The sequence below is a fragment of the Capra hircus genome, unplaced genomic scaffold (assembly GCF_001704415.2).
Source record: "Capra hircus breed San Clemente unplaced genomic scaffold, ASM170441v1, whole genome shotgun sequence".
NCBI lineage: Eukaryota > Metazoa > Chordata > Mammalia > Artiodactyla > Bovidae > Capra > Capra hircus.
The window spans coordinates 11,629-34,459 of NW_017189725.1; the positions used below are offsets into that span (position 1 = coordinate 11,629).

The following is a 22,831-nucleotide window of genomic DNA, read 5'->3' on the forward strand; positions in this document are numbered from 1 at the left end:
GATAATGAATTATAGTAGGTCATGTGATTTCATTTATCATAAAAAAGTGCCACTTCTTAAGCAAAATATGAAACCTGGAAATTACTGTTTATCCATCTATCTACATATATATTAGATGTAAAAATAAAAGTGTATACACTTATCTAAAACCATCTTCTATTTTCTGAACACTGTCTTTGAAAAGCAAAATATTTTAATTTTGATGAAATCCACACTATTAATTTTTATGAGTTATGATTTTGGGATCATATCTAGAAATTTTTTCCAGACCCAAGGTTGGCTGTCAATGCAACTTAATGACTTGAGAAATCAGATATTCACAAGTTAGGGTTTGGGAAAGGTACTTTTCCAGACTAGATGTGCAAAAGTTAGAGATTACAATCATTATACTGATAGCAGTTTTGCTGTTTTCTTTTCTTTGATTTTTAATTAAATGATTTTTAATAAAATTCTTGAAAGGAGTGTAGTGATAACCTAACATAGACTCCAACACAAGTGAACAAAGCTCTCACACTACCTGAGTTGAAATGAGTAAACAAAGAAATACTGGCCATACTTTTATCCAGCGGACACAGAGAGATGATAGGGGAACCTTTGCTCCTCAGGGACTGTGGATATTAGAGTGAGGAGTGATAGAGACAGAAAAATAGCTACTCACATCTTTTCATCTGAGGGACCTAGAACAGAAGATTCAACTTTCTAAAGCCCTGGGCTGGGATGCAGATACATCTCTCTTTGTCCCCAAAACACCAGTGCTGTGTATTCTTCTCCGCTATTTCTCTGTAGGGAAAATGGTTCTGGTGATGCAGGTGGATAGTTCTGAGTACTAACCTTGCAGAACTTCTTGCTGTTGTAGGGTCATAACCTAGAAGACTCTGTTGAAATAATTGTGAGTCACTGGTCCTAGCTTCTGTTGAAGTCGATGGCCCCATGCAAATGTTGGTTGATGTGAATGGTGACTTATAATCTGAGTATTGATGCTAAGAGTCAGATGAGGAACAGATAATGCTAATGATCTCCCATTAGGATCATATCCCACACATATCAACTCTTGGGAAGAGTTACAATTAACAATTCCCTCTTCTCCCGTTGACTCTCTAGTGTTTAATAGTGTCATATCATTGTAATTTATCATTTTTGTTAGATTATAGGTTGGAAGAAAGGCTGGGATAGATCTTATTAGAACTCTGGTGAATTTCATGTCGAGCTATATAAGAACTCAAAATTTTAGGAAAATTTTAAGACCTGCGTTAAAGGAACACTCTAAAGTGATTTCACAAAAGAGATTAAAAAAATAAAAATAAATTTGTGTGCAATATTTGAACAATTTTTTTCTCATTGACATATATTAACTGTATTCAGATGCCATGATGTATTTATAAAGCAGTAGTACTTGAAATATTTTAACATGTAGGCTGCAGGAAGGTTTCAACTGGTTACTGTCATAATCCCATGAAAAGTTCCTAACAAGTAGAATAAGTTAATGACTTTATCTAACTCTATAAAAAAAGAAATATTGAGGAATAATATAGAAATATGTCACTTAATGTGAAAAAGTTTACTAGTTGTTGTTTGCTTAATGCATAGAATAATTAAAAATCATGTTCTGGTTCAAGGTGACAACCTAGGAAGATCCACAACTCTGATTGCAGCAATATAGCAAAATGTATTGTATTTTCTCTTTATCTTAAAAACAAATTTATTAAACTGTAATTTACATGTGGTAAAATTCTACATATTAAGAATTTTCTCAATATCAATATAGGTGAAGTTCTTCTGCTTGGGTATAGGAAACCATGATAATCTAGACTGGAGTATTTGAGTTCCAGATACCAATGTATCTCCAGATTTGTTATGTTGACCCATCAGATACCAACCATACATACTATTTTTTAACACATGTAGACTGCATGCTTGAAAACCAAGAGTTTTGTTTCAAGGATATTGGCTTTTTAACTTTATTTAATGACTTAAGAAATCAGCTGTTCACAAGTTATCTTACCTACACTGGGGCTTGATTACAGAAGCTACTTACATTCATGCTTCTAAGTTTTTGTATAGAAATAATTTATGATGTCATCAGTTTTATTGCAGGTCTTTGAAGAACTCGTCAAATACAAATTTAATTGATTTTAACTTGGCGGATTCATGTTGATGTATGGCAAAACCAATATAGTATTGTAAAGTAAAATAAAGCAAAAGAAAAAAAAGAAAAATAAATAAATAAAAAAATATTGAGAACTAAAAAAAAATAAAGTCATATGTAGCTAATTAGAGAAAGTAATGGACAAAGACAGTATGAGATATATACAGCTTCACATAAATGTTTTTAAAAAGGAAATAAGGAAGTTATCAAAGTCTTTCTAGTGTCAATAACTATTTTAGGTCCTGAAGATATGGAAGTAAAATACAAGCATGGGGGTAACCTTTATGAACATTACAGTAGATATATATTTTGGACAGTAAGCATGCAAGTACACACCAAAAACAATAAATGGCATAGCAGGAGGCATACTGGTTTGAGCAATGTAACAAAGCATGAAACTTTGTTCTTAACTTAGATTTTAAGCTCTGGTAAGGATTTTGAAGTAAGAGAATCATATATCCATTCAATGTAATAGGCAATGACTAGATCTAAAATATTACGCTCATGTTATGTCTGGTCACAAAAATATTCTTCTCTCAAGAATTTTCTTCAGGGCAACATTGACATCTTTATTCCTGAGGCTGTAGATTAGGGGATTCAGCAATGGCACAACAATAGTATAAAACACAGAGGACACTTTCCCTTGGTCCATGGAACTCACAGATGATGGCTGTAGGTACATGAATGCTTCAGATCCATAGAAAATAGTGACAGCTGAGATGTGGGAGCTGCACGTGCTGAAGGCTTTGGACCTGCCCTCCATGGAACGAATGTGGAGGATGCTGGAGATGATGAAGATGTAGGAGCTGAGGATGGTCAGGATGGGGGCAAAGATGTTAAGTGCACCAAAGCATAGAACCAGTATTTCGTTGACATAGGTGCTAGAGCAGGAGAGCTTTAGGAGAGGTAGAAGATCACAGAAATAATGGTTGATCACATCTAATTTGCAGAAATGAACCCTAAGCATGCAGCCTGTGTGAGAGAATGCACATACCAATCCCATCATATACACTCCCGAAATGAGGGAGAAACAGGCCTGATGTGACATGATGGAATTATACAGCAAGGGGCTACAGATGGCAACATAGCGGTCATATGCCATTGCAGCCAACAGGTAACATTCTGCAATTATAAAAACAAGAAAGAAAAAGAGCTGGGTCATGCATTCAGGATAGGAGATGATGTTCTTCTCTGTCACAAAGTTCACCAGCATTTTGGGGGTAACGACAGTGGACTGACAAAGGTCAATGAAGGACAAACTGCTTAGGAAATAGTACATGGGGGTGTGCAGGCGAAAACTGAGCCCAATCAGTATAATCATGCCTACGTTCCCCACCACCGTGACCACATAGATTCCTAGGAAGAGGAGGAAAAGGGGCAGCTGGAGTCGTGGCTGTTCTGTGAGCCCAGCAAGGATGAACTCAGTCACTGAGGAGTGATTTTCTGCTGCCATTTCCATCTGCATAGTCTCTGGAGGGGAAAGAGTAAAACACTGTCATCGGAGGGAATTCATTCCATTCTTTTTAATTTGGAGTAGAGTGCTCCATATAAATGATTCACATTTTTGGCATCCTATCCACCTATATAATCACTTAACTGTGGGTCTATTTATGGAATGAAAGTGCATCTAAAGCCAGAAAGAAGAACACCAATACAGTATACTAACGAATATATATGGAATTTAGAAAGATGGTAACGATAACCCTGTATGCGAGACAGCAAAAGAGACACAGATGTATAGAACAGTCTTTTGGACTCTATGGGATAAGGAGAGGGTGGGATGATTTGGGAGAGTGGCATTGAAACATGTATAATATCATATAAGAAATGAATCACCAGTCTGGGTTCAATGCAGGATACAGGATGCTTGGGGCTAGTGCACTGGGATGACCCAGAGTGATGGTACAGGGAGGAAGGAGGGAGGGGGGTTCAGGATGGGGAACACGGGTACACTCATGGCTGATTCATGTTGATGTATGGCAAAACCAATACAATGTTGTAATTAGCCTCCAATTAAAATAAATAAATTAAAAAAGAAATCTCAATAAAAAATAAATTCAATATTTATAAAGCCTCATTTTCAAATATAATAAATATAGTTTCTTTTTTAAATGTAAATTTATTTATTTTAATTGGAGGTTAATTATATTACCATATTGTATTGATTTTGCTTCTATTAAAGGTTTTAGCCATGTTTATAATAATAAAAACATGCATGGCAGCTTTATGCATAACAATGCAAATTGGAAACAATTCAAATTTATGTCCATCACTGATGAATAGATGAGTGAGTCATATTATAGTATGTACATACATAATCATATGCATATCCACATATATACATATATGTATGTGCATATATAAACATATACAGCAACATATATTGATGGTATCTATAGATTGGATTAAAAGTGTGACATTCAGAGTCTTTTAATTTATCATCAACCACAAACTGCCTCATCCATCTACCCTTTTATGCCATGTCAGTATTACCATTTTCTATTTGTGCCATAAAAATGTTTGGGAACGCATGTAAGAATTAAAGATTTTAAAATTAAAAAAAAAAAATCAACCCTGAATATTCATTGGACAGGATTGTTGCTGAAGCTGAAGCTCCAATACTTTTGCCACCTGATGTGAAGAGCTGACTCATTGGAAAAGACCCTGATGCTGGAAAAGATTGAAAGCTAAAGGAGAAGCAGGCAGCAGCTGTCTTTTTTTTTTTTTCCACATTAAATAATCCTATCATCTCTCTTTGTCTCTGTTGTGTGGTAAATATGTTCTCTTTTCTTTTCAATCTTACTTAAGTTAGAAATCATCATGAAAATATTCTCCAACACCTTGTAATTGATTTAACTTTCCCACTTTACATTCAGAAAACCGTCATTTCTAAACAGCACATTTTTAGACTTGAGATATATTGTAAGTCAGTTGATACACCGAATTATACTTATTCTCCTCTGTATAACAAGTAAATTGCATAGTGTTTAGGACATAGGGGGATATAAATGGGATTTTAGAAATAATTCCATACAAGAATGTATGAAGACTATTTGCCTGAATTTTCATGGTATTATTTCCAGACTTAATAGTCTCAAGCCACAAACGTGAGATGAATACACTCACCTTTCTTCTTGCTGGAAATCTCAATACCAAATTTTGTTTGCAACATTCTTCCTTTGACTCAGAAGATAGCTCTGTATTGGTGTCAGGAATGATAGGTACCCAGCTTTCTGCTGTCTTTAGTGTTGAGAGGGCTGGCACAGCCTCTTTTGAAGCTGGTCTACATCACAGGTCAGCATCTCTAATTCTAAGTCTTCAGTGTGTGTTTCTTCAGCTTCAAGGTAGCAAACACCTGCACCTTTCTCAGTTCTCCCTTGAGCGGTTGTGATCACTGTGCTATGAAGGTGTGTCACGGATTTCATATAAGCCAGGCAATAAATAACATGGAGTCAAATACTCTCCAAGGATTTCCGTTTCTCAGAAGACAAGCTCTTGAGAAAGAAGCAGCTGCAGTTGACGTGTCCCCAGTTGTCTATCTTTTTCCTTAAGAGGAATTCTCTGTCAATCCTGAACTCAACAATTAGTGGCCAAGATTTCTTCACAGGATCACCTGGAGATTTTTTCAAAATAAAATCCTCAACCAGCATCAGATCCTTCTCAAGAGCATTTGAGATTTTGAAATTCTGCATCTCATACAAGCTCCTGGCCAGTTCTAGTTGTTCCTAGTCCACTCTATGAGTAAAAGGTTTTAGAGGATTGGGCAACATTCTGACAAGTTATCCTAATGTTAAAATGGAAACAATTTTTAATATGATGAGGTAAATAATTTACCCTTTCAAAAATGTGTTTAATCCATTTTACATGTAAATACAAAATACACATATTAATTCAAGTCAAATCTATATGTTATTGGATTTAAAGTTATGGGGTAAGAATTCAGAATATTGACAATTTTTGATCTTTTAGGTGCTCACTATTAATGATTCTAGTGCTAAGCTGCATATATAAAACATTTTCTTAGGCACTTATGTTTCATGTTTCCTCTGTTCTTGTGTGTTGTATTTTCACTTTTTGTTCTAAAACAGGAAAATTGGAAACATACTTAGAAATGACTGAATTAAGGTAAATTGCACACTCAAGTCAGGAGAAATCTTAAATATAAGAAGACTCAGTTTTATTTTTAACCAGTTTATACTTTTGTTACATTGAAAGTAAAAGTCACTCAGTTGTTTCTGATTCTTTGTGACCACATGGACTATGAGTCCGCAGAATTCTCCAGGCCAGAATACTGGAGTGGTTAGCCTTTCCCTTCTCCCTGGGATCTTCCCAACCTAGGTCTCCTGCTTTGCAGGTGGATTCTTTACAAGCTGAGCCACAAGGGAAGTTAATGCTTCTCAATTTTAGATATTCATTTAAACTCATTAAAAAAATTATCAGGGAAGTTTTTTTTCTTTTAATTTCAATACCGAGGTTGAACCCTATGCAAATTAAGTCAAAATTTCAGGGTGTGAGGTCAGATATCAATATTTTTCAAAAGCTCCTCAACTTTTAATGTGCATGGGAATAAAGCAGATTCTTATAGTAAGTCTTTTTTTAAGGCTACTAATTTAAATTTTATTTTATTAATATAAATTTATTTATTTTAATTGGAGGTTAATTAGTTTACAATAGATTTGAGATTAAACATTTTAAATAAAATCTTTCAGATTTTGCCACTACTTCTCATCTATCGACCACTCTGAGAAACAAGGTTCTAGAGGGTCTCTTGTTTTGAATACCTTCTACTGGAGTTCTTTCAGATTCAAGAAAAATCCACCCTACCCATGCACCAAAAATCTTTTAGCTTTGTGTTTGCTATGGCTGCAGGATTCTGATATGTTTGGAGAAGAATACTGTGTGTCTGGAATGCCACTGTATAAGTGAACAGACTATGATTGAAGTTGCTTCAGTGTGCCAAATAAAAGAAGTAAAAAAGAGCTGGAATTTGGTAAAGGTCAGATATAGAAAGAATGTAAACAAGAAGTAAAGAGATCATTCCTATACTTATTCAGAAATTAAAAATATGAAGAGATCCAAATAAGCCATATGTTCATTTCTGACAGGTTATATGTTCTGATTTAGCTGATTTATATATATATATATTTATATATTCTGGACTATATATAACAGACTAGGAATTATGCCTAAGGTAGAAGTTGTAATTGTAGCCATTCTACCTTCTTTTATAGTATTGATGAATAGTAGGTCAAATAATATGAAAATAATAAGACAAATAATATGAAAATTAAGTCAAATAATATGAAATAGATGAAGATGAATGTTTGCCATTGATGAATGAATGGATAATGAAATACACGTGTGGTAAATAAAATTATGTTATATATATATATAGTCGCATATTTGGACACTACAGTTGAATAAGGCAGCACACTACCCAAAGAATGTCGATCTGTCAGTAATGAGTAAGATGGTTTGAACTGAGAAGAGGCTGAAGACAACTGGGTATTCAGAGTTTCATGTGAATTTATAGTCGCCAGATGTTAATGCCCAGAAGCTAAAAAGGAACAATATGAGGGGAGATAAGAGATGTTTCCAAGATAAAACTGACAAGAAATGGCAACTGTTTATAACTTATATGGCAAAAGGCGTGAACCTCATGAAAGTAATACAACTTACAGAATTCGGGTTTATTATGAGTAGCTGTTAACATACATTTATTGTTGTAGTTTAGCGGCAAGGTTATGTTGGATGGACGCTTTGCAACCCTGTGGACAGTAGCCTGCAGGCTCCTCTCTCCACGGGATTTCTCAGGCAAGAATACTGGAGTGGGTTACCAGTTCCTTCTCCAGGGGATCTTTCCCACCCGAGGGCTGAACCCACATCTCCTGCATTGGCAGCTGTATTCTTTACCACTGAGCCACCGGGGAAGCACCTGTTACATAAACAGTATAGCACTAATGGTTTACAGATAAAAACGTGTTGAGCTACTTGTGTAGAAATTGTTGGTATTGAACATGATAATTTGAATCTCTTTGATAAGTCTTATCATAAGATTCTGCAATCACTCTGCATTTGGTGTTTTTGCTTGATCAACACAAGTTTGAAATATTTTGATTGTTTTCATTAAATCAAATGAAATAAAAGTAAAAATAGCATTGGAGAGATCTAACAAAAAGCAATACAATCTCACACAAAAGGTAGATGCTTAATGTGTAGAAAGAAATTACTGGGAAGGCCTTACACCTACCCATAATTACATGGAGCCAATAGATTACTTTGAGTAAAATTACAGTTCTTGGAGCCAGACCTTCTAGCCTCTGTCTTTATTATGTTTGGGACTATGGGGACATTTACTCAAAGCAAACAGGCTTCAGTTGATTAATCTCTCAAATGGAAACAATACTAAGGCTTGCCTTGAGAGAATATCATAAATATTAAAGAAAGTTGTCTAATATAAAGTGCTGGGCACACTGGTTGATATTTTATACTATCTCAATAATAATATGTCATTACTTTATGATGATCATCATAGTTATTCTTGTTTTTTTTTAATATTACACTGAAACTTTAAATCTCGAGTCTCTGACTTTATTCTTGATATTTCTCCATAGTAATATAACACAAAGTCAAAGGTTTTAGCTTGAAGAGAATTTGGGAAATGTATTGTCTGAGAAAATGATCCTGAATTTCCAAAAATTTGAACAATAAAAATAAAATATTACATATCTCAGTAAAGCAAAGGTTTATTTCTGATATGGCACCAACACTGAGTCTATTCATCTACATTTTCAACTGTCCAGAATTTTCTTCAGGGCCAATTTGACATCCTTATCCTGCAGAGTGTAGGTCAGAGGGTTCAGCATGGGCACAGTGCAGGTATAAAACCCTTGTCTTTATATGAGCCCCTTGGTCCATGGGACTCACAGATGATGACTGCAGGTACATGAATGTTGCAGATCCATGGAAAACAGCAACAGGAAAGATGTGGGAACTGCAGGTGCTAAAGGCTTTGGACCTGCCCTCCGTGGAGTGTATGTGGAAGGTTTTGTAGAGAATGAAGATGCAGGAGATAAGAATAGTTAAGACAGAAATCAGGACATTGAAAGAACTGTAGACTAGAGCCAAAAAATTGTTGAAATAGATGCTAGAACAGGATAGCTCCAAGAGTGAAAAAACATTGCAGAAATAATGGTTAACCACATTGGCCTTGCAGAAATAGAGTCTCAAAATAAGGCAAGTATGGAAGGTGGACTGAGTGATTCACAAGACGTAAACTGCTGCTGTGAGCTGGAAGCACCTATAAGACATGAATGCATTATAAAGCAAGGGGCTACAGATAGCAACGTAGCAGCCATATGCCATTTCAGCCAACAAATAACTCTCTGCAATAATAAAAAGAAGAAAGAAATAGAGCTGAGTCAATCATTCAGGGTAGGAGACGACATTTTCCTCTGTAACAAAGTTCACCAGCATTTTGGGGGTAATGACAGTGGACTGACAGAGATCAATAAAGACAAATTGCCAAGGAAATAGTACATGTGGGTATGCAGGTGAGAACTGACTCCCATCCGTGTGATCATGCCCTGGTTCCCCACTACCATGACCAAATAGATTCCTAGGAAGAGGAGGAAAAGGGGCAGCTGGAATTGTGGCTGTTCTGTGAGGCAGCGAGGATGAACTCACTGAGGAGTGATTTCCAGGGTCCATTTTCTTCTCAGCAGATTCTAATTAAAAAAACAGAAAATGAATGTATTTCTGTGTGTGTGTGTGTGAGAGAGAGAGAGAGAGACACACACACACAGAGACAGAGAGAGAGACAGAGAGAGAGAGAGAGGCAGAGAGTAATTCTGTGGAGATCATTCTTTATCCTTCATCAGAGGACATACATGATGCAGGGAATTCTCCAGTATCTCCTACTACTCGAGGACAAACAATCATTCTGGTTGAACTAGAATAGAAATTATAAACATCAAGAACTTTATAATTAAGAAATTTCATAAAGTTTAAGAGAAACAACAATTTATAGATTTTTAAAGTCAGTCAACATGAAGATTTCTAGTATTATTTCTGAGTACTCTTCTTTCCTCCAAGTTTCTTTGTTGATATATTAATATCATGCATGTCAAATGACATAGCATTTTCCTTCCATTTATAATAAATAATAGTAGTGTGTGCTTTCTATAATTAATGCAGGAGGATTCACAAGTCTGTGGAAAGTAGTTATATTAGTTGGGGCTGTCTTTAATAACATCTCAACTGAAAATACCTAAAATGTGACAACCAGTATCACTTCACCTGAGATCTGATGGACTAATGTCCCAGCTTCCTTCTCCCTGGACTTTGACTCCAGAGGGCAGATATGCAACTGCTTGGCAGACATCATGCCTATACCTCAATAAGTTTTTCCACACCAGGAACCATTCTTATTCTAATTTGGATAATCTTAGGGGTGAGAGTATAATGGCCTAAATACAAGTCATGTACTCCAACACTGTAACCAGGGCATCAGTGTACCACGATTGATCTATGCAATTTGGACTTCATGATTTATTTATTTATTTATTTATTTTATTATTTTTTTATTTTTTATTTATTTATTTTTTTTAAATTTTAAAATCTTTAATTCTTACATGCGTTCCCAAACATGAACCCCCCTCCCACCTCCCTCCCCACAACATCTCTCTGGGTCATCCCCATGCACCTGCCCCAAGCAAGCTGCACCCTACGTCAGACATGGACTGGCAATTCAATTCTTACATGACAGTATACATGTTAGAGTTCCCATTCTCCCAAATCATCCCACCCTCTCCCTCTCCCTCTGAGTCCAAAAGTCCGTTATACACATCTGTGTCCTTTTTCCTGTCTTGCATACAGGGTCGTCATTGCCATCTTCCTAAATTCCATATATATGTGTTAGTATACTGTATTGGTGTTTTTCTTTCTGGCTTACTTCACTCTGTATAATTGGCTCCAGTTTCATCCATCTCATCAGAACTGATTCAAATGAATTCTTTTTAACAGCTGAGTAATACTCCATTGTGTATATGTACCACAGCTTTCTTTTCCATTCATCTGCTGATGGACATCTAGGTTGTTTCCATGTCCTGGCTATTATAAACAGTGCTGCGATGAACATTGGGGTACATGTGTCTCTTTCAATTCTGGTTTCCTCCGTGTGTATGCCCAGAAGTGGGATTGCTGGGTCATAAGGTAGTTCTATTTGCAATTTTTTAAGGAATCTCCACACTGTTCTCCATAGTGGCTGTACTAGTTTGCATTCCCACCAACAGTGTAGGAGGGTTCCCTTTTCTCCACACCCTCTCCAGCATTTATTGCTTGCAGATTTTTGGATCGCAGCCATTCTGACCGGTGTGAAGTGGTACCTCATTGTGGTTTTGATTTGCATTTCTCTAATAATGAGTGATGTTGAGCATCTTTTCATGTGTTTGTTAGCCATCCGTATGTCTTCTTTGGAGAAATGTCTATTTAGTTCTTTGGCCCATTTTTTGATTGGGTCGTTTATTTTTCTGGAATTGAGCTGCAGAAGTTGCTTGTATATTTTTGAGATTAGTTGTTTGTCAGTTGTTTCATTTGCTATTATTTTCTCCCATTCAGAAGGCTGTCTTTTCACCTTGCTTATATTTTCCTTTGTTGTACAGAAGCTTTTAATTTTAATTAGATCCCATTTGTTTATTTTTGCTTTTATTTCCAGAATTCTGGGAGGTGGATCATAGAGGATCCTGCTGTGATTTATGTCTGAGAGTGTTTTGCCTATGTTCTCCTCTAGGAGTTTTATAGTTTCTGATCTTACATTTAGATCTTTAATCCATTTTGAGTTTATTTTTGTGTGCGGTGTTAGAAAGTGATCTAGTTTCATTCTTTTACAAGTGGTTGACCAGTTTTCCCAGCACCACTTGTTAAAGAGATTGTCTTTACTCCATTGTATATTCTTGCCTCCTTTGTCAAAGATAAGGTGTCCATATGTGTGTGGATTTATATCTGGGCTTTCTATTTTGTTCCATTGATCTATATGTCTGTCTTTGTGCCAGTACCATACTGTCTTGATGACTGTGGCTTTGTAGTAGAGCCTGAAGTCAGGCAAGTTGATTCCTCCAGTTCCATTCTTCTTTCTCAAGATTGCTTTGGCTATTCGAGGTTTTTTGTGTTTCCATACAAATCTTGAAATTATTTGTTCTAGTTCTGTGAAAAATGTGGCTGGTAGCTTGACAGGGATTGCATTAAATTTGTAAATTGCTTTGGGTAGTATACTCATTTTCACTATATTGATTCTTCCGATCCATGAACATGGTATATTTCTCCATCTATTAGTGTCCTCTTTGATTTCTTTCATCAGTGTTTTATAGTTTTCTATATATAGGTCTTTAGTTTCTTTAGGTAGATATATTCCTAAGTATTTTATTCTTTTCGTTGCAATGGTGAATGGAATTGTTTCCTTAATTTCTTTTTCTACTTTCTCATTATTCGTGTATAGGAATGCAAGGGATTTCTGTGTGTTGATTTTATATCCTGCAACTTTACTATATTCATTGATTAGGTCTAGTAATTTTCTGGTGGAGTCTTTAGGGTTTTCCATGTAGAGGATCTCCTTTGATTTCTTTTTCTGCTCTGATTGCTGTGGCCAAAACTTCCAGAACTATGTTGAATAGTAGCGGTGAAAGTGGACACCCTTGTCTTGTTCCTGACTTTAGGGGGAATGCTTTCAATTTTTCACCATTGAGGATCATGATTTAAATGGTGGAGGTGAGAAAATGATTCTATTCTCCAAATCATAAAGTTCTTTTGAACACAAACACTAGGTGTTTGTATGCCAACCTTTTAAAAATATAGTCATGTATTTTGCATGTGTTCTCAATAGAATTCAAAGATGGACGAGATGTGGATGAGTAAAGAACATGCAAAATAAAATAAGTAATTTTAGTCTCAATTCAATACTAGTCAAAAGTGTGATGTATTTTTTAAAGACCAATGTATCTTTAGATTTGCACAGGAAATGAGTAGCTTCTAAAAAATAGAAATTCATATTCTTAACACTCAAGTGATACTTGGCTATTGTGCTCAGTTTGAAGTAAAATACTGTAGGAAAAGCTACACAGTTTCCTAAATATGATCTAGAAATCAGTTATTTTAAGATGGCCAAAATAACTGAGAATTTTTTTTTCTGGCAAAGCAAAAATTCACGTGGCACAAGGCAGTTATTTCAAAATTCATCATATGGCAGTGAGAGGTACTGAACTTACTGTATACTTTCAAGAGACTGGGTAAAATGAACTGCCTCAAACCATGGGAAGAAATATTTAGTTTCACAGCAAAGACAAACATCCCTATCACCAGACACATCCTGAGCTGACAGTCATAAAGTTGGAGCACAGCCTGAATAGCCACGTAGACAGCAGATATTCTTTAAGGACACACCTAATGGGTAGTTGGATTAAATGTACTTCTATTATCTTCATTCTAATGGATCCTGAATATGGTAGACGTTAGAGGTCTGAATCCTCAATTCAACCCCATTCTTGCTGTGCGGTCTTGAGATAATATATCTACTTTCCAACTCTCCGAAAAACAGAAATACTAAAATCTACATTCTGTGTATATTCAGATAAATGATTCCTATGAGATGCTTAGCACAGTCTCATTTCTTTTTAATCTATTGAGTTTCTTTCCATTTTATCTTTTGTTTCAGCAGCATTTTCATTCCTGCAATGATAGCGGTTTTTTTTTTTTTCTTTAAGACATTTTTTTGTTCCTCCTTTCTACCTAAATATATACAATGATACTGAAATTTGAAAGTTTTACTAAATATTAACTCCTAAATATCAATATTTTCCAAGGTTTCCAAATGAAGTTTGAATACATTTCTGTCATTCAATGATTTATATCACCCAACAAAAAAATCTTTTAATTTCATGTCCCGTCAGGTATCACCTGATTTAACAATTACACAAAACAGCATTTGGTAGAATCTCTTTATTTGACTCATTATATTTCCTTATCTTCTCTTACACATTCCCAGTGTATCTGATGAAATTTATTAAATAGTTAGGTCATTAAGTTAAGGGCTTTAATAATGAAAATCCCAGTTAATAAGACCATTTTTATGTGCTGAGGAATACCCTTCTTATGTTTACGTTTCAGTTCAGTTCAGTTCAGTCGCTCAGTCATGTCCGACTCTTTGCGACCCCATGAATCGCAGCACGCCAGGCCTCCCTGTCCATCACCAACTCCCGGAGTTCACTCAGAGTCGCGTCCATCGAGTCAGTGGTGCCATCCAGCCATCTCATCCTCGGTGGTCCCCTTCTCCTCCTGCCCCCAATCCCTCCCAGCATCAAAGTCTTCTGCAATGAGTCAGCTCTTCGCATGAGGTGGCCAAAGTACTGGAGTTTCAGCTTTAGTATCATTCCTTCCACAGAAATCCCAGACATGAACCCCCCTCCCTTTGGGAACACATGTACACCCGTGGTGGATTTATGTCAATGTATGGCAAAACGAATACAGTATTGTAAAGTAAAATAAAGTGAAAATAAAAATTAAAAAAAATAAAAAATAAAATATTAACAATAATGATATTATAAAAGAATCATAAAATATTATTTAAAAAATATTTCCCTTATTGAATTCTAACTGGAGAGAAAAAAAAAATTTCACTTGGTAAATAAAGATATTTATCTAATTGAAAAAAAAAAAAAAGAAATCCCAGGGTTGATCTCCTTCAGAATGGATTGGTTGGATCTCCTTGCAGTCCAAGGGACTCTCAAGAGTCTTCTCCAACACCATAGTTCAAAATAATCTTTATCAACTATTATGAGTTATTTATTGGCTTTTCTTCTGTACTAGACTGGAAACTCAATACAGTGCTTGGTACAATGCCTTATATACAAGTATCAATAAATATGATTTTTAAATAAAATTATTGAAAGGAGTGCAGTGATAAGTTAACATAGAGCCCAAAACAAGTGAGTGAATCTCTCACACTGCGTGAGCGGAGGTGAGTAAACAAAGAAATACTGGCCATACGTTTCTCCAGCGGGGGCAGAGAGATGATAAGGGAAACTTTGCTCCTCAGGGAGTGTGAATATTAGAGTGAGGACAGAGAGAGACAGAAAAATAGCTACTCACATCTATTAGTGCACTGTGAAGGAGATGGTTGGATGGCATCACTAACTCAATGGACATGAGTTTGGGTAAACTCCAGAAGTTGGTGATGGACAGGGAGGCCTGGTATGCTGCAGTTCATGGGGTCGCAAAGATTTGGACATGACTGAGCAACTGAACTGAACTGAACTGAACTGAACTGAAGGGAGCTAGAACAGAAGATCAAATTTTTTAAAATCTAGGACTGAGACTCAGATACATCCCTCTTGTTCCCCTTATTCTCTTTTATTTCTCTGAAGGGAAAAATGGTCTGGTGATGCTGGTAGATAGTTCTGAGTACTAGGCTGGCAGGACTTCTTGTTGTAGGGTCATAAACTAGAAGACTCTGTTATAAATGATTTTGAGTCACTGGTCCTGACTTCTGTTGAAGGGGATTCAGTTCAGCCACTCAGTCATTATCTGACTTTTGTGAACCCATGAACCACAGCATGCCAGGCCTCCCTGTCCATCACCAATGCCCAGAGTCCACCCAAACCCATGTCCATTGAGTCGGTGATGCCATCCAACCATCTCATCTTCTGTTGTCCCCTTCTACTCCTGCCCTCAATCTTTCCCAGCATCAGGGTCTTTTCCAATGAGTCAACACTTCGCATAGGATGGACCAAGTGTTGGAGTTTCAGCTTTAGCATCATTCCTTCCAAAGAAATCCCAGGGCTGATCTCCTTCAGGATGGACTGGTTGGATCTCCTTGCAGTCCAAGGGACTCTAAAGAGTCTTCTCCAACACCACAGTTCAAAAGCATCAATTCTTTGGTGCTCAGCTTTCTTCACAGTCCAACTCTCACAACCATACATGACCACTGGAAAAACCATAGCCTTGACTAGAGGGACCTTAGTCGGCAAAGTAATGTCTCTGCTTTTAAACATCTTGTCTAGGTTGGTCATAACTTTCCTTCCAAGGAGTAAGCGTCTTTTAATTTCATGGTTGCAGTCACCATCTGCAGTGATTTTGGAGCCCAGAAAAGTAAAGTCAGCCACTGTTTTCACTGTTTTCCCATCTATTTGCAATTAGGTGATGGAACTGGATGCTATGATCTTGGTTTTCTGAATGTTGAGCTTTAAGCCAACTTTTTCAGTCTCCTCTTTCACTTTCACCAAGAGGCTTTTTAGTTCCTCTTCACTTTCTGCCATAAGGTTGGTGTCATCTGCATATCTGAGGTGATTGATATTTCTCCCAGCAATCTTGATTCCAGCTTGTGCTTCATGCAGCCCAGCATTTCTCATGATGTACTCTGTATATAAGTTAAATAAGCAGGGTGACAATATACAGCCATGACATACTCCTTTTCCTATTTGGAACCAGTCTGTTGTTCCATGTCCAGTTCTAACTGTTGCTTCCTGACCTGCATATAGGTTTCTTAAGAGGCAAGTCGGGTGGTCTGGTATTCCCATCTCTTTCAGAATTTTCCAGTTTGTTGTGATCCACACAGTCAAAGGCTTTGGCATAGTGAATAAAGCAGAAATAGATGTTTTTCTGGAACTCTCTTGCTTTTTCGATGATCCAGCAGATGTTGGCAATTTGATCTTTGGTTGCTCTGCCTTTTCTAAAACCAGGTTGAACATCGAAAAGTTCACGGTTCACGTACTGTTGAAGCCTGGCTTGGAGAATGTTAAGCATTACTTTACTATCATGTGAGATGAGTGCTATTGTGTGGTAGTTTGAACATTCTTTCGGATTGCCTTTCTTTGGGACTGGAATGAAAACTGACATTTTCCAGTCCTGTGGCCACTGCCAGGTTTTCCAAATTTGCTGGCATATTGAGTCCAGCACTTTCACAGCATCTTCTTTCAGGATTTGAAATAGCTCAGCTGGAATTCCATCACCTCCACTAGCTTTGTTCATAGTGATGCTTCCCAAGGCCCACTTGACTTCACATTCCAGGATGTCTGGCTCTAGGTGAGTGAAGTCAGTGGGCCCCTGCAAATGTTGGTTGATGTGAATGGTGACTTATAATCTGAGTATTGATGCTAAGAGTCAGATGAAGAACAGATAATGCTAATGATCTCCCATTAGGATTATATCCCACAAGTATCAACTCTTGGGAAAAGTTACAATTAGCAATTCCTTTTTCTCCCATTGACTCTCACGTGTTTACTTCAGTTCAGTTCAGTCGCTCAGTCTGGTATCATATTATTGTAATTTATTGTTTTTGTTAGATTATAGGTTGGAAGCAAGCCTGGGATAGGTCTTATTAGAAATCTGGTGAATTTCATGTCAAGCTCTATAAGAATTCAAAATTTTAGGGAATTTTTAAGACCTGCATTAAAGGAACCCTCTAAAGTGATTTTACACAAGAGATAAATAAAAAATCAGAAAAATATCTTTGTGTGCAATATTTGATTGATATTTTTTTCTCATTGACCTATATAAACTGTATTTAGACCCCATGATGTATTTATAGAACAGTAGTACTTAAAAAATTGTAACATATAGGCTGCAGGAAGGTTTCAACTGGTTGTTGTCATAACCCCAGGAAAATTTCCTTCTAGGTACAGTACGTTATTGACTTTATCTAACTCTATAAATAAAAAAAATATTGAGGAATCACATAGAAATCTGTCACCTAATGTGAAAAAATTTACTGATGTGTTTTGCTTAATGTGTAGAGTAATAAAGAAATCATGTTCTGGTTCATGGTGGCAATCTAGGAAGATCCACAACTCTGAAACATTATAGGTTATCATATTTTCTCTTTATCTTGAAATTAAATTTTTTGAATTAAAATTTGCATGTGGTAAAATTCTACATACTAAGAATTTTCTCAGTGTCAATATAGGTGAAGTTATATTTTAATCTGGTTATGGGAAACCCTGGTAATCAAGGCTGGAGTAATCGAGTTCCAGAACCCACTGTATCTCCAGATTTGCTATGCTGACTCATCAGATAACAAATACACATATTACTTTTTAACACGTGTATGCTGCATGCTTAAAAACCAAGAGTTTTAGTTCAAGGATTTTGGGTTGTTGACTTTATTTAATGACTTAAAAAATCAGGTGTTCACAAGTTATCTTACCTGTATTGGGGCTTGATACTGAAGTTACTCAAGTTTATGCTTCTAAATTTTTGAATAGAAATAATTTAGGATGTTATCAGTTTTGTTGCAGATCTTTGAAGAACTATTCAAACATAAATTTAATTGATTTTAACTTTTGAAAGTCGTATGTAGCTTAATGGATAATGACATTATGAGATATATATGGCTTCCTATAAATATTTTTAAAAAGGAAATGAGAAAATTATCAAGGTCTTTCTAATGCCAGGAACTATCTTAGGTCCTGCAGATACAGCAGTGAAATACATGCATGGGGATAACCTTCATGAACATTACAGTACAATGCATTTTGGACAATAAGCAGCCAAGTACACAACGAAAACAATAAATGGCATAGTAGGAGCATACAGGTTTGATCAATGTTACAAAGCATGAAGGGTTCTTAGCTCAGAAATTAAGCACTGGTAAGTATTTTGACATAAGAGAACCATACATTCATACAGTGTAATAAGCAATGGCTAGACCTAAAATATCATGCTCATGTCATGTCTGGTCACAAAAATATTCTTCTCTCAAGAATTTTCTTCAGGGCAACATTGACATCTTTATTCCTGAGGCTGTAGATCAGGGGATTAAGCATGGGCACAATAATAGTATAAAACACAGAGGACACTTTCCCTTGGTCCATGGAGCTCACAGATGATGGCTGCAGGTACATAAATGCTGCAGATCCATAGAAAATAGTGACAGCTGAGATGTGGGAGCTGCACGTGCTGAAGGCTTTGGACCTGCCCTCCATGGAACGAATGTGGAGGATGCTGGAGATGATGAAGATGTAGGAGCTGAGGATGGTCAGGATGGGGGCAAAGATGTTAAGTGCACCAAAGCATAGAACCAGTATTTCGTTGACATAGGTGCTAGAGCAGGAGAGCTTTAGGAGAGGTAGAAGATCACAGAAATAATGGTTGATCACATCTAATTTGCAGAAATGAACCCTAAGCATGCAGCCTGTGTGAGAGAATGCACATGCCAATCCCATCATATACACTCCCGAAATGAGGGACAAACAGGCCTGATGTGACATGATGGAATTATACAGCAAGGGGCTACAGATGGCAACATAGCGGTCATATGCCATTGCAGCCAACATGTAGCACTCAGAGGCAGCAAAAAGGAGGAAGAAGTAAAGCTGAGTTATGCATTCAGGGTAGGAGATGGTGTTCTTCTCTATCACAAAGTTCACCAGCATTTTGGGGGTAATGACAGTGGAATGACAGAGGTCAATGAAGGACAAGCTACTGAGGAAATAGTACATGGGGGTGTGCAGGGTAGAACTAAGACCAATCAGTGTGATCATGCCCAGGTTCCCCACCACCGTGACCACATAGATTCCTAGGAAGAGGAGGAAAAGGGGCAGCTGGAGTTGTGACTGTTCTGTTAGCCCAGCAAGGATAAACTCAGTCACTGAGGAGTGATTTCCTTTTGCCATTTTATCTGGGAAGTTTCTGAAGGAGAGAGAGAGAGAAAGGGACAGCTTTGAAGACGTGTCTTTTTTATGCTTTGTTTATTAAAGTTACCTCACATAGAAGGTTAACTGTTTGAATATTTCCTTGGTTTCTCTGAAAAGTTTAAACTCCAGATAAGTTTTCTAAACAACATTTTCTTAATAAAATGTTTTTACAGTTTGACAGAAAATATATTAAGCTATTTCACTTACACATTTTTCAGCCATAATAGTGATCATTTTACCTATTTGAATGGCTATTCCATAATTGAAACATTCACTTATTTTAAGCACTTCTTTTCCCAATTGAGGACCCAAATCTTAGAGGACCTATTAAATGACAGAAACTGGTTGAGCATCAACCTGGAGTGAGCAAATCTCATGTAAGTGCAGAACCTTTTATTAACTAGAATTTAATTTCTGTCAGAGAAGAAAAGAGACACATCAAAACAGATTTTGTAATTATTTTTTCTGATAATTATAAAACATGGGTTTCTATGTAAAAATCTTCAGTTTTTAATGTTTTTTTTTTTTTTTTTTTGGAAATAAAACAGCACAAACAACATTCACTGTGAACTAGTCCACTGTTGGCATGTTTGTGGACTAAATGCTTTAAGAAAAGATATATGAATTGTGCTTGTGAGTTAAAGTGCAAGTATCTGCATTCATCTACTGACTCATCAATTACTACTTGATAATCTTTGAATAGTAAGATAATCTCATTGTCTAACTAGAAAAGATTAGCAGTCTGAAAATGGTAATAATAACAACAGCTGTTTTTATTGTTGTCATACCATGCTATTATTTGGAAAATAGAAGATAATTACACACTTCAAAATACAGAAAGAGCACTTATAATGGTTAAACTTTTTCTTTTTCATCTTTCATTAACTAAAAAGGTATTAAAAATAGTCATAAAATTAGGGGACATAGAATCAGAAATGCAGTCCCCTATTGTGTTAAGCAGTAAACAGAGTATCATTACATATGGGTAGAAATAAAATAGAAAAATTGTTACTTGAATACAAATTAAAATGAAAAAATCTAAATTGTTCTACTTCACAGCTAAATAAAAATAAAATTGAAGTGAATCTTAAATCTAGGTACAAAGATTAAACTGTTAAACTTTGTGAGAAAACACTAAAGAATATATAACGTATTGGACTAGTCTAAGAATTTGTTAGAAAGAACACTCATACATACTAACCAATATAACCAAATAATATAACCAGTCTAACCAAACAATATTGATAAATTCTTTTTATTCAAATTAAAAACTATTCCTCAAAATACATTATTAGAATATCAAAAGCACTATGGACTGTTATTGAGAGTATGAAATATAATACTGAAATGATAATAACATGAAGACAGTCAAACAAGTTAAAAATAAGAACACTATGTGAACAGATATATCACAGATGAAGATAAAAGAATAATTAACAAGAACATAAAAAGATCCTGAAATCCTTATTCACCAGAGAAATGAAAACAACACTAAACCATAATGGGAAACAACTGCAAGTCTAACATGTTAATATCTGGCCTATCTGCCTTCCTCCTTGTATCTGGGTTCATTTAAAATATACATATACTGTCAGAAAATGACTTTCTTTCTAGATTCCAACCTATCTCAAGTCAGAGGAATTTTACAGTGAGGACAATATTTTAGTTTCTCAATGTGAACATGAAAGAGACTCAACTTACCTTCACTTCACACAGCCAAGTGTAGCTGGCTCTCATGATGTTATCGTGGGTAAGATGGAGTTCTGTGGGCTGGTCACTCTTCAGTGAGATATAAAACATATCTGAACACAGAGTGTCTGTTAATTCAAGGACTCCCCAATATGGTTTGATCATCAGAGTCACCTAGAGAGCTTAAAGTATCTGCAAAAATAATGACTGTAAAAATGTAAACATGATTATAATTAAGAATAAAATTTCCTGAATCATTGTCCTTATACTCTTTTGCTCTGGGATGTTAGTATTTGCAGAAGATCAATGATAAACAATTTTTGCTTCTATTTCTTCTCCTAAAGATTACCTTTACAGCTCAAAATAATTCACAGACTCTTGGTACTTCCAGAGTTAACAACTTTCAACATTTTATTGAAATTCCACTTTATTGCATAAGCAGTACCACCTTGTAAATTTTACTCTAATATTTGATACTTATATTTAAAAAATATCTTTTCTTCACTTCTTTTTTATCTTTAAAAATGTTCTCAAAAGTTGTTATTCATCAGCTCTCCAAATTCTCTCAACTTTATCTGGAGAAATTTTTATTACACATTTTATAACAACATCAGAATTAGGGATTCAGAATCTTTGAGGATTTTAAAAGATCTGAACTTTTAATAAAGTAATTTAAAACAAGCAAGCCAATAAACCTGCCAATGTAATTCTGATGATTAGCCAGGTTTGAGAACTACTGAATTAGAAGACACAAAGTCAGTGTAGTGGAATGTTTTAGGTGGAGAATTTGAAACATTCTGTTTTTTTTTCTTTATTTTTTCTTTTGTCTTTGCATTTTTTTCCTTTCTTCTCTTTCCTCCTTTTTATCCTTCTCTGCTCCTTCTTTCTTCTTTCTCTTCTCAGTAATTTAGCAAAAATTCATGAGATAGCATTTACCAAAAAGCAAGGTCTATTCTAGAGTGTGAAAACTACACACATAAAATTTAAAGATGATATTCATCATAAAGTAACATAATATGCAAAAACTGGAGTGAAAACTCAGAGGGCCATGCAAATTTGCATAGATCTACTAATGGATTCAGAGCTAGGGAACAGAATATTTGGGAATTTTTATTTCAAAATGTCTTCTGTTATTTATTAGTCCCTGACACAATGTCCATAGGATCTACCTATGAGAGTCTAAATATTTCTTTGGAAACAAGTTATTGTACCCTAACTTACATAAGAATCAATTAAGATAGAGATTTCCCTATCATATATAGATAGATTAGATATACTAGAAAAATTAAGAATTGATGTGTATAGCAATGCCAAT

At 35.8% G+C, this 22,831-nt stretch overlaps 2 protein-coding genes and 1 pseudogene across 2 annotated transcripts; all 3 read right to left on the reverse strand.

The window, feature by feature from the left end:
• Nucleotides 1-2,663: 2,663 nt before the first annotated feature.
• On the reverse strand, nucleotides 2,664-3,623 carry LOC108634650 (olfactory receptor 8G1-like). The gene has a single exon (XM_018044703.1). It carries the CDS (start codon nucleotides 3,609-3,611, stop codon nucleotides 2,664-2,666), a length of 948 nt encoding a protein of 315 aa, XP_017900192.1. The 5' UTR covers nucleotides 3,612-3,623.
• Nucleotides 3,624-8,937: 5,314 nt separating this feature from the next.
• LOC108634649 lies at nucleotides 8,938-9,856 on the reverse strand (annotated as a pseudogene).
• Nucleotides 9,857-18,870: 9,014 nt separating this feature from the next.
• LOC108634651 (olfactory receptor 8G1-like) lies at nucleotides 18,871-19,806 on the reverse strand. The gene has a single exon (XM_018044704.1). It carries the CDS (start codon nucleotides 19,804-19,806, stop codon nucleotides 18,871-18,873), a length of 936 nt encoding a protein of 311 aa, XP_017900193.1.
• Between the last annotated feature and the right edge of the window lie 3,025 nt (nucleotides 19,807-22,831).